The 13,688-nt window shown below is 44.6% G+C and overlaps 1 protein-coding gene across 3 annotated transcripts in view; it reads right to left on the bottom strand.

Annotated features, from left to right (window-relative positions):
• Positions 1-13,688, bottom strand: part of pde4d (phosphodiesterase 4D, cAMP-specific) — a gene marked incomplete at its 5' end in the record, with an annotated part of 203,430 nt that overhangs the window by 67,301 nt on the left and 122,441 nt on the right. The window contains one exon of one of the 3 annotated variants that reach the window (XM_080765030.1): positions 10,258-11,169. The exons of the other annotated variants lie outside the window; for them this stretch is intronic. Coding sequence (XP_080621156.1) covers positions 10,258-10,346 — 89 coding nt within the window. Of the gene's footprint in view, positions 1-10,257; positions 11,170-13,688 lie in introns of those variants that run through there. 3 annotated transcript variants of the gene reach the window in all.

The following is a 13,688-nucleotide window of genomic DNA, read 5'->3' as shown; positions in this document are numbered from 1 at the left end:
ACGCACGCACGCACACACACACACACACACACACACACACACACACACACACACACACACACACACACACACACACACACACACACACACACACACACACACACACACACACACACACACACACACACACACACACACACACACACACACACACACAGTTATTGTTCTGTGGAGCAAGCACATGGCATAGCTAATAGGTTTAGCTTGGCACCGGTCCCAGTGATGTCAGAGTAATCCCTCAATAAAGCCCTAGTGACATCATCACACTAGGGTGACTATACACTAACTACAGTATGGGTGCATGTACAGATGACCACAAAGAGAGACCCCATGTGTGTGTGTGTGTGTGTGTGTGTGGGGGGGGGGGGGGCGTGTGGGCCATACTGTTCTTTTCATAGAGGTGTCTGTTTGTCATCCTCGAAAATCCTTCCTGCCCTTCCTGATGACAGAAATAGTTCTGTAAAGTGAAACATAAAATCTCTCATCTCCTCTCCGGGATTAATAACCTTATAGGAGAGGTGATGGTAGTAGACTGTTGCAAGGTCAGTGTGTATTTCCTGCTCAAACCACAGGCAAGTTGAATTCACGATGCCAGTGTTTGGAAAAGCAGAAGAGAGAACTTTAAAAAACTGACTAACAAAATAAAACAAAGCACGATAATAAAGGCCATGCATAAACAAATAATAAAATAGATTATATATACTATTTAGGCCTACAATTCCTTGCATGGCACTAAAGCAGCTATACTATAATTATGCCAAAATAATAAGCTGTAATACAAGCAAGCTATAAGCTTTCCCCCTTTGTACGTCAAGTTGTTCACCTTCCTTGACCCTTGTAGGCTCCCCAGCAAGTATTAGCTGGAATTAGAATGTAATATTTGTAAATCCAGCAAAATGTGTGTGTGCGCGGTCGTGCGTGCGTGTGTATGTGTGTGTGTGTGTGTGTTTATGTGGGGACTCCCGTTTGCATTGTAAGCCATGCTAAGCCGCTTGTGCTTGTACTCATAACCACTGTCGTCATCATAGTGATCATAATCGCAATCGCCAAGACGAACTCGTCGCTCTCATGCCTTTGCACGGGAAGGTAAATCCTCTGACGTTTGCGATGTTCTGTACGTACGCTGCCATGAGCCGATCAGTTCCTTGAAATCAGAAAGATCTTCTCCGCAAATTAACAAACAAAAGACTATTGACAAGGGCTAGTAGTGGACCATAGTGGCTAGAGGGACCATCAGGTAATCAGAAGGTCCCCCAACACATCTTGGTCTTGGGGGAGCCCCTGGGAGACCACCTCCCATCCTGAATCAAGTGTCGCTGAGCAAGACACTTAACCCTAACTGCTCCTTAACTGTAAAGTGAGCTGCTAGAGCGCCACAATGAGGCTTATTTGAAAAAGTGGCGTGACATGTTAGTTAGCCTAGTGTACAAGAGAAATGTTGGTCCAGCGGTTTGTGAGATTAGCACCAGAAAGACAGACACACATACACACAAGGACGATCTGTCCTGTCATGTGTTACACCTGTGTTAATTGTCCATTGTGTTCACCTGTGTCATATTAGCGTGTGTATATAAGCCCAGCCCTCTTGTCAGTCTCTGCCTATTGCCTAAGATAACTAGTGTACGTACGCCTGTAAATTCCTACTTACGTTTTCATTTCCTGTATTGCATGTCTCTGTTGGTGAACTCGGTTTTCTCCTGCCAGGCCCTGTGATTCCTGCCTTAGTGTTTAAAAACTGTGACACCATGTTGAATTCAAAGAGTAACAAACTTCCCATTAATGTCAGGCAGGCAGTGGCTAAAGAGCCTTCTAGGCAAAAGTTTTGCCTGATTCTGACTGGCATACTGTTTAAAAAATATGCTACTGTATTACTGCATGTACACTATCACTCCACACACACAGTACAGTATGTTTACAGTACTACCCGTTATATCCTATTACATAATAATTACAAATTCATTCACCACTAAATTAATTATTTCATTGACTTAAAATCAATGTTATATATTGATAGTCTTCTTGTACAGGTATTTGGCTTTTGTGTGTAAACATTTACAACACCAAAGGCCAAGTGGATTTCCCCCAAAAGATTACTGTTCACGATTTTGTTTCACCAATGGCCAAATCACTTTAAAACGAGGCAGATACTGTGAGTAGTACCACTTGCTTGTTACATTCCTTGTTCTTGGAGTCGGTCGTGTGGGCTACTTTCTTGAAGAAATGATTATTGTACTTAAATTGTTATTAAAATCTGATTTAATTGGGATATGTCAGATCTTTATGTTGCCATATTCGGTAACCACTTTAGAAAAGCAATACTTTTTTCAATTTATTATTGCCTCCCTCTTGCCTGTCTCCCACAGCTCTGGCTCACAAACTCTACAGCCTTTCCGTATCACACAAAGTAAAAGAAAGCCCCCGGGAAAGGGCCCCAGATTGTTCACTTTGAGACATTATTAATCGTTTCTTTTTGTTTCATTACAAGTGATTTATTTTCTACCCGTGGTTGGCCTGTGAAATAGTCCTGGGTGGGTTAGTAAGCTCCTTTGTTCCTTCAGGAAGAGGCCAGGCTTGATAGGATCTGTTGTCTCAGCACAGGGTTTGTTTGGGTCTAATAGTACGTACATGTCTGCGTCACAGTAGACCAACTTGCTGCTGATGCAATTTGTCCTTGCAAGGTGACAAGGGAGGGGCGGCCATAGCCGAGTGGTGAGAGAGCCTGTCTGAGGCCCTAGATGGCCTAGTTGTCCCAGGTTCCATTCCACACCACGCTCGGTGCTGGAATGGAATGGTTGCTTACTGGTCCTAGTAGTTATAGGATGGGTAAAATGCAGAGGACGAATTTCATGTATGTGCAAATATACAGTGATACTGATAAAATACACCAAGGAGTTAGTGGGGAGACTATGTTGTGTTAATTATTAACTTTACTACTGTACTGTACTGTACTGTGTCACTTCTGACTTCTGTCAAACCCTGAAGCACCAATATAATTATCTTCTCAGGACATTATTATTTTAAAAAGCCATTCATTTTACATCTGTTAACTTGGAAGATCACAAAAACAATACCACACACTTTAGTTTGATCAGATGTTGCACAGTTGATTGCTAGATGCATGCCTGGCAAAGACACCAACCTGCAGGCCTCTCTCATTGCTTCCAACCTTCTTGTTAAAAGGTGCATTTATAGCGCTTTTATCCATAGATTGTGCATTACATTCACTCATTCACACACACATTCATACACCGTCACCGATGGCGGAGGAAACCATGCAAGGCACCAACCTGCACATCGGGATCAATTAGGGGTTCAGAGTCTTGCTCAAGGACACTTCAACACTAACTCTGCGGGAGCCCGGGATCGAACTGGGAACCTCGCGGTTCCAATTCGGCTGCTCTACCGGCCACTCTACTGAGCCACTGTCGACCATCCAAGCCCGAGTCTGTGTAACATTGCTATTTCTTATTTATGCCGAGTTCAGCCATGAAAGCACCTGCGACTAGGCTATGCCTGGCCTCCAACAGGCCCAGGTGCCGAGCTGTATTCTTATTGATCTGTCTGTCTCATTCCCTCCGGCCCAGCGATGAAGAGAAGATTGAATGGCCCATCTAGCAGCTGCCAGGGAGAGATGGAGCGGAGCAGGGCACAGGGGTGAAAAGAAATGCAAATTGAAATGAAATGGATATTTAGAATTAAATGTGATGTCAATGGTGTGGCAAGATTCTTCAGCAAGATATCTCTCGCGTGTGTCCTCACATGCTCACATGCCCCCACCCCCCCCCCCCACCCCACCCCCAAGTGTGCAACTTATGTAACTATGGTGACACATGACCGCTACCACTGGTGTCACTGATGCATTATGACAGACTGTCAGACAAAACAACTTCATAGACGCCCCCCCCCCTCCTCCTCTTCCAATTCCACAGTGATCCATACATAAATACATACATAAGATAATGGATGCGGGTAGGGGTGGTGTCAATAAATAAACCATTAGCGTCAACATTGTATGAGTAACAGCCAGGGTTCCATTTGCTGGGATGGGGTCCATGCTTCTGCCTGCTTTTGCTATACCCTCCTCTGTCTGGTCATTCATTTTGATATCCAGCTTTGAGTGTTTGTGTAAACACAAACATTGAATGCCATTGACAATGAATGGCCAGCTTTGAGTGTTTGTGTAAACACAAACATTGCGTAAACACAAACATTGAAGACAAAAGTGAGTACGCAAATTGTGATTGACCAGAATGAGATGATGTATGATGATAAGAGTGCCCCTCACTTCACACGGGTGTGATTTTTTTTTCTTTCTATCCTGCTTCCAGTACAATGTGTACTGCATAACCGAGTGGGGCATGCATTCCCTATCCGGTCTAGTAGATGTAAATGTAGGCATAAGTATTATGTACAGTGGATAATGTGAGGTTGATATTATCAGCCCAATCTGGGTACTCATTGGTAAAACAAAGGAAAAACAGCACCCTCTTTTCTTTCCCTTTCCTTTCCTTTCCTTTCCCTTCCCTTCCCTTCCCTTCCCTTCCCTTCCCTTCCCTTCCCTTCCCTTTCCTTTCCTTTCCTTTCCTTTCCTTTCCTTTCCTTTCCTTTCCTTTCCTTTGACGTTAGTCAACAGTCTGTGTCAAGAGACTATATTATCAGCCAGTCACCGAGTGGAAATATGGTTAAAATGCATAGTCAGTCTACAGTGAATAATGAGGAATATAAAACAGTGAAACACTTACAGCTGTGAGACCTCTAATTATGATACTAAAATACATCCCAGTTGTCCATGAGCAAAAGTGCCGGGGTGAGCAGGAGTCATTAATTCAAGGACAGAACAGAACACGTGGGGGCTTGGTTACAGTACAGTATGTAGCATAACGGCTACTGGACTGACCAAGTAGATCAGTCTTGTGCTCCTCAACCAGGGAAGCTCATCATAGAGTGAGACGGGTTCATTAGGATAGCTTCCATCTTGCTTCTCATACGAAGCTACAGCCTTCCTCACCAGCCTGCTCAGTTTGCTAATTGCTAAAATGGGACAAAGTGGCATGTTTGGGAGCTTATAAAACATTAATCTGTGCTCGCGCTGAAAATTTTAATCCACCGCGAGTTGGTACACAGCCTAGAGTGAGGCTAGACTACAGATATGGAGGGATATCACTTCCGGGTCGGGTGGGTGTGGCTCTTCTTCTTTGCTTATGTCGCACATTTCACTGGCACTAGCGCCATGACCTGCCATTGGTAACGGCATGGAATCGGCTTAGACTCTCATCATAAAAAAGGATGACTGGATAACATTTGCAGTAAAGTTGACTGATCACCATTGTCTGGCCCGCAGTTGCACAGTTCTAGTGATGAGTAATTGTGTTCTTGGCTTTTATTCTCTTTAGTGAGTAATGGAACACTGTCTGTCACCAGACATTGCTCATTCTTTACTGTACCTCATCTGACCCAAGGTGTATGGTTGGTACAGTGTGTTTATTTGCATGAGCCAGCACATGTAAACAAACACAGAGCATGCAAACAGGTCAAGTCAAAGACAAGTACAGTATGTAGTGGCATAAGTCAGAAAGAGAAGGGGTAAAACGTGAGTGTGAAAACTCATCTGGTACTAAAAGATTTGCCTAACTGGACACACACAAACCCATGCACGCTCACTCGTGGACACATGCAGTAAGACCCCAGAGAGAGAAGGTGAGAAATAAATAATGTGCTAAACGTTTTGCAATTCCAAAGAGGAGCAATTAAATTGAGACAAGAGACAAGAGACAAAAGAGTTATACTGGAACTGTTGCATTTGGTTGTGTACATGTCACCTTCACATCATTAAAACACCGGTTTTAACCAGTTCATATTAACTCCAAGGGCTCATCTGTCATCTCCAAATTGGACAAACAAATCATTACCACGGGCAATGATTCATACAGATTATAAAGTAGAGCAGTGCATCTCAGCCTTTTATTGCATACCTGAGATGAATATAAGCAAGACTGGGCCCAATAATGGTGTGGCTTCAAGTGGATCCCACACTTCATGTGGCCAGTCTATGATGCCAGTCATCTATGACGTCCGAATGCATATTTGGGCAAGGTTTTAGCTTGAAGTGAACTTCCTTGTGAAATGTTTGACTATTAAAAGAGTCAGCCGAGGACGTCATCCGTCAATCCAAGCCTCATTGACTTCCATAAAAAAGTGCTGTGCTGTACTGTACTGGCCACTTTACTCTGTGCTGTACTGTACTGTACTGGCCACTTTACTCTGTGCTGTACTGTACTGGCCACTTTACTCTGTGCTGTACTGGCCACTTTACTCTGAGCTGTACTGTACTGGCCACTTTACTCTGTGCTGTACTGTACTGGCCACTTTACTCTGTGCTGTACTGGCCACTTTACTCTGTGCTGTACTGGCCACTTTACTCTGTGCTGTACTGGCCACTTTACTCTGTACTGTGCTGTACTGTACTGTACTGGCCACTTTACTCTGTGCTGTACTGTACTGGCCACTTTACTCTGTGCTGTACTGGCCACTTTACTCTGTGCTGTACTGTACTGGCCACTTTACTCTGTGCTGTACTGTACTGGCCACTTTAGGTGTTGCAGCTTTCCGTGCTCGGACATACAGACACAGACATACAGACATATGACATACGGACATACGGATGGACAGGCGGAGGCACCGCTCAAAAAGTATAGAACATATTGTAAACAACACTGTAAACAAAAGTATGGGTCTAAATAGGCTTGAATCAACACATTATCTGAAATAATACCCTCTCTCTCTTCTCTATCGTATTAGTTATGAGTCTCCAGACAGAGCTGTCTGCATTACCAGCACCCAGTGCAGTAGACTAACAAAGACTGATGCTGTAGGCAAGAGGCAATGAATGCAGTATCTTACAATAGTATACTGGACATGGTTACACATAATGCATGTGCGCTCTAGCACTCTGCAGAAGGCATCTACATTTAAGAGTGAACTAAAATGTTAGTTTGATAAATGATGCCACTGAGCAGGTATGAAGCCAGTATGACCTGTACTGTTTCTGGGTAGTGTTTGGCTACATAATGCAGTCTGAAGTCACTGGTGTGATTGAGAACAGAGGTATGCAATGATATTCATGCATCTGTGTGTTTGTTGACACCAAAAGGCCCATTCAATTTAAAGCTCAACCTCAGTCCTGATGCCATAACTGAGGAGTGAGGAAATGTAATCTAAAGTTTGGCTGCAACATACAGTTCCAAGCAACACTTGTGGAAAGCGTGCCAATGTTCGGCCACAAAAGGCCTTGTCATCTGATTGCTTAACCTGAGCAACCCACACTCAGACAAGAGCCGGCGAGAGAGGGAGAGAGAGGAATAAAAGAGACCAAAATGGAGATAATGAGAATATAGAAGAGAGGGGGGGGGGCTCTATAGAAGGAGAAATTAGAGACAGAATGACACAGGAAGCAGAGGTTTTCTAACAGCATGTTTTCTAAATGTGTGTATCCTACTACTCTGTCCTAAATTCCCAGCCGTATGTACACAGTGTTTTTTGGTTTACTGCACATGCTTTTAATTTCCTCTCGGTTTGTGCTTCATACACCGCATTATACTATATATTAGTTTACATTGCTACTGTAAGAGTTAAATAAAAAAAATGTGTCTTATGAGAGGAAACAGTGAAATAACACATTATTAATTAAATAGATTGAATAGAAGTTTGTGCACGCTCGGACAACACACACACACACACACACACACACACACACACAGCCCAGACATGTTGTTCGAATGCCGTCAACACATTTGCTACATCACTCCAAATCACCCACGGAATGAATTCCAAAATTCTGTAAAGTAGATCTCCGTGAGACTCCGTCAGACTTTCCCTCTATGTGAAAAAGCCTTCTGTTTGTCCAACCTGGAATGTGCTGAGTGACGCATGTCAAAACCGGCTTCCTGGCACATTACCATCAATTATCGTCATCCTAAATCGAGGCCTGTGGTGATTCTCTATAGAGACGGCCTGGGGACTGGGAGAGCCACGCTGAAAATGTACACACTGACACCACTATTACCGACAGGCATAACACGTAGGCCTACATTCTTATAACCCATTACCACTGAAGCAGCTGAGAGTTAAGACGTTTCTTAACATTTTCGGAACCTAAAAGTATTCAAATGGACGATTCCCATGATGAGCATAATGAACTGAGTCTGACCTTCAGGCTACCCTGCCACTCTGGAGTGCATGGGACTGAGCCTGCTCTACTTGTACACTATAGTGCTGTCTAACCGAGCATGTATAATAATCTATGCCACTGTCTGCAGAGAGGAGAGAGGTCGGGAGAGAGATGTTTTGTTGTGTTTCTGTTTACGTAGCTGCCCGTGGATTAACCAAGAACATTCCACACTGCTTCATTCTTCAAAGACCATTAGCCGCCTACACTCGTGTGTATGCGTGCTTGTGTGCGCATGTGAGTGTGTCCATATCTGCCGTGTAATGCCGGTGGAGTGCTCAGCTGTTGCTCGCTTATTGCATCTGTTCCAAAGATCCCCTTGAAAAGGTTAATAACTGGGTTTCTCAATTGACTTTAGCACAACTCAGATAAAAATGTCTATGATGTGAGAATTCCATACTGGAGCACACAGCTGTTGGACCTATAAGCGTGTGTGTCGGTTTATTGAAGCCAATGGCTCCTGGCAGTAGCGGAAGGTTGAGACATAAAGAATCATTGGACATCTTCAGCTTATCTCTCCAAGTTAGAGGTTAGCAGAATAGCTGTGTGGATGTCAGTAGCTTGGCTATACTATAACTTAATTTGTTTAAAACAAAGGCATACGTCTGCACAATGCAGACGCACATCACAGATAGGGCTGTGTATACTGTATGTGTCACAAATGTTTACATGTTTCTACATCACTTTGTTTCACACAAACACAAATACACAGTGAAATACTACATAATGTACTACTGAAGTACTACATTTAATAGTGAAATGAACAATAAATTGCTCCTCTCCAATATACTTTGTTATCATGTACTGTACACTATAGACACTATTCCTGAAGTAACTACATTCCCAAAAACAAACCAACGTGGCAGTGCAGTGAAAACTAGACAGTGGCGTAAACCAACAAGTTATTGCAATCAAGTTACTTCAGCGTGTTTGACTCCATAGGAGAATTGTCCAACTCGGGACAGTGCTTATGTGTGCTTGTCACTTCTGTCTGATTTACCCTGTCGTTTATGCATCAACTACTCAAGCATTCAGTGTGGGAGAAAATTACAGGAAATGTCTGGCACATTTAACAATACATTTCCCTGGGTAGAGCTGGGAAAGACTAGGAAGGGATGGCTTGGGCAGGGCGAGCCTTAGGGGAGCCCTAACCACACTACAAAACAACACACACTAGAGTTAGATATACTATACACTCTTACTATACCAGCCTTAGGGGAACCCTAACCACACTACAAAACAACACACACTAGAGTTACATATACTATACACTCTTACTATACCAGCCTTAGGGGAGCCCTAACCACACTACAAAACAACACACACTAGAGTTACATATACTATACACTCTTACTATACCAGCCTTAGGGGAGCCCTAACCACACTACAAAACAACACACACTAGAGTTACATATACTATACACTCTTACTATACCAGCCTTAGGGGAGCCCTAACCACACTACAAAACAACACACACTAGAGTTACATATACTATACACTCTTACTATACCAGCCTTAGGGGAGCCCTAACCACACTACAAAACAACACACACTAGAGTTAGATATACTATACACTCTTACTATACCAGCCTTAGGGGAACCCTAACCACACTACAAAACAACACACACTAGAGTTACATATACTATACACTCTTACTATACCAGCCTTAGGGGAGCCCTAACCACACTACAAAACAACACACACTAGAGTTACATATACTATACACTCTTACTATACCAGCCTTAGGGGAGCCCTAACCACACTACAAAACAACACACACTAGAGTTACATATATTATACACTCTTGTACACACTTCAACTTTTACAGTAACATTTGCAGTTTATTTTGCAGTAAACAGCAACACCAAGTAGACAACATCTGCAAGCACACATACTGTACAGTAAGCACACACACACACGCACACGCACACGCACACACACACACACACACACACACACACACACACACACACACACACACACACACACACACACACACACACACACACACACACACACACACTCACTCACCATATCCAGGAGTGCCTCCTGAAAGGGAACTTCCTGAGGTGCATCATGGACCGCTCGCTGTGTGTGAGGGGACAGTGTCCAGGCTTCATACCTGGGCCGTGTGAGGAATGCGTCCCCGCCACCTGTCAACCTCACACCTTCACAACTCCCTCTCTGCTGTGTCTCTCTATCTACAGACACCGGCCCACAGCATCCACAGGCCCCAGGCCATGCAAAGTCCCATTCTGTAGTCTGCTGCTGTGCCGTCGTGCCCCATTCAGACTAGTGTTTCGGTGAGGACACGCGGCTCGAATTTGGTCTTGGGTGAGTCCCTCCTCAGGGCATCGCTGCGTCAGGCTAAAAGGATGCACGTTACAGGGCAAATCCAGAAGGCAAGTGACACATCACCAAAAAATCCATTAAGATCCAGAAAATGTGTGTGAACAACAAAACAAAACTATGAAGTGGAGCAGAGTTTAAAGTCAGTATCCTCCCAGTGAGCAACTCTGGTGGTTAGCTTTAGCACACAGGAGGCCACCCAGCAGGACGAAGCTAAGCTCTCTGGCTCTCGTCTTTTTTTTCCGAGGAATTCTTCCGGCGAGTGTCTGAAAATCGCTGTCCCACATCCACATGGTGAAGCAGTTCAGGGAGTCATTCCTCCGGAAAACATTCCTCTTCCTGACAGCCAGTGACGCCGGTTGGAAAGGCGGTGATAGTCAACACCACCAGCATGACAGAGCATGTTGAAAACACACACACACACATGCACACACGCACGCAGATAGTCACACACCCTGTCACTGTTGAGCCTTCGCCCCTTTCTCATACATTGCCTCTCCCTCGGTTCTGCCTGCCCACAATCTCCCAGGGAGGGAAGAGGGGAAATGGGGATAAAAAAAGAGTGAAGCGCCTGCAGTGTGTCTCCTCTTTCCCTCTCTCTCTCCCTCTCTTTCTCTCTGTCTGTCTGTCTCTCGCTCTGTCGCTCTTTCACTCCCTCTCTGCCCCTCCCTCCCCCTTTCTCTGCTAGTCTGTGGGATGTCCCGACCCAGTGCAAGTGTAAGAGGTGAGCTTGTTCCTGTTAGCTAAACCTATTGATCCTCTTAGCGCACACTGCCTGCACATTGTACTGTAAACACACCAATATACCAACTCCTGTATGTAATATATACAAAAATATATCATAAATATATTAAATACATATGTGTATGTGCACGCACACAGAGTAAAGGGTGAAATAAGTCATTTCCCTTGTTTCCCCACTGAACAGCATGAACCCTATAGCGTCCCTATTGTGGCCATGTCATAATGGAGCATTTATACATTTTATCCCACGATTTTGTAACCCATTTTTCACCCTGTGTCAATGATCAAATGTGATCCTGGGCTCTACACACCCTCCGCCAACCTAGGGGAGAGCAACGGACTTCCTTCATGCCTGAGTGTCCAAGTTGCTCCTTTACACCTGACAGTGGGGAGGAGTTTCCCTGGTTGGACGTAGTGCATGGAAGGAACACGTTATTCCAACCAGTTCCTTTCCCCTCCATCAGGAGCCCCAGCTGGCCAGGGGGAGGCACTTTAGAGATAATAATGGAGCATTTAGATAGGTGCAAATAGCCTAACAAAAGCTCACATCTTGTACAATAGATCACAGCTTGTAGTCTGCAATTTTCCCCCTAATATATTAGGGTTAGTGGGGAAAAGAAGGGGACCCTGGTGGACCTGATCAACAAAGCACAGTACAGTATATTGCTCTGCTCCCCCAAACCCCACCTCTCTCCCTTTCATTCCGTCTCCCACCTCTCATCCTTATGTAATATGGGATCTTCTGTATTACCACTGCAAAACCCACCGCACAGAATGTCGTACTTTATTTTATTTATTTCTTTAGGCTTATCTAAGCACCCCTCTCTGTCTTTCTCTAGGGTGTAGATGAAAGCCATGGAATCTAGTGGTTTCAAACACAACCACAGCAGTAATTCAGGACGAAATTGAACTCACATTTGTGTGTGTGTGTGTGTGTGTGTGTGTGTGTGTGTGTGTGTGTGTGTGTGTGTGTGTGTGTGTGTGTGTGTGTGTGTGTGTGTGTGTGTGTCTGTGTGTGCATGCATGCGGCGCACATACGTACTGTACTGTATGTGTTGCCATGTGCGTATGCAAGAGCAAGAGGGGCCTCTTGAAGCAGAAGTCCTTTTCAGGAAACTAGTACTCCAGGATGTTATGGTCATGGCTGGCATATTAAGCATACCTCTGTTCTCAATCACCAATGACTTCAGGGTTCACATGTAGTCATAGATCAGGCATACAGTATGCAGCCAAACACTACCCAGAACCAGTACAGGTCATACTGGCTTCATAGCTTCTCAATGGCATCAGTTAAAATGCCATAAAGATACTGGCACTGCAATTCACAATCTTAACTATAGTTCCTTTTTCAGTGTGCATGTGCATTTGTTTGCATCGATGTGTACGTGTCAAATAGTGTGTGTTTGTGTGTGTGTGTGTGTGTGTGTGTGTGTGTGTGTGTGTGTGTGTGTGTGTGTGTGTGAGTGAGTGCGAGTATGTGACTGTGTGTGCGTGCAATCCGTGCATGTGTTAATTATTTTCTTTCTTTTTTTGTAGGAATCGTGTTGGCAAAGAATTTTTGGTTTGAGGCTGGGGTTACCACAATACGTTAGCGTGTCAGTGTCAGGGTGTGTGTGTGTGTGTGTGTGTGTGTGTGCATGTGTGTGCGCACTTGTGTATGTTTCGCATTAAAAAAACCATATCCCTGGCTCAGCTCCAATGCTTGCGGGCTGAAAAACAGGATCCAGGGCTGCTTCTTACACACATCCTGCCCAACACACACGTCAGCAGCCTCTCAACTGCTGCCAAGAATCCAACCACCTCTCTAAACCAGCACCCTCACCCACAAGCACCCATGGATAGGGTGGAGGAATGCTGAAGGTGGATGAATCTGCTAGTGACAAAACCTCTGCACCCTGAGAGCCAAGTAGTTAGGGTGCAAAATACACTGATCAGCAAGTTTCATTACTGGCTGATTGGACCATTTTCTGTGTGCATCTGCATCATTCCCCTTATATATATATCTCTCTCTCTCTCTCTCTCTCTCTCTCTCTCTCTCTCTCTCTCTCTCTCTCTCTCTCTCTCTCTCTCTCTCTCTCTCTCTCTCTCTCTCTCTCTCTCTCTCTCTCTCTTAAAATACAAATAAAAATGGGTGCATGGATGGAGCACGGGTAAATCACCTGCCCACCACCCAGAGTCTAGGGGGTTGAATCTACCGGTTTGGCTGAGCACCTACAGTATACTGTACCAACACAATTGGCTGTGTTCACTACACGTACTCCTATGGGCTGGGACAGTGGGACGGCACCTGTCAGTGGGGGGTGTTGACCGGCAGGAGTAAGATGGAGGCACTACTCCCTCCCATCACTGGCAGGGGAGCCAGTAGGGTA

This window comes from Protomyctophum bolini, assembly GCF_963924005.1.
Source record: "Protomyctophum bolini genome assembly, chromosome: 6".
NCBI lineage: Eukaryota > Metazoa > Chordata > Actinopteri > Myctophiformes > Myctophidae > Protomyctophum > Protomyctophum bolini.
The sequence above is the reverse complement of the archived record's forward strand: the minus strand, read 5'-3'. Positions and strand labels throughout refer to the sequence as shown.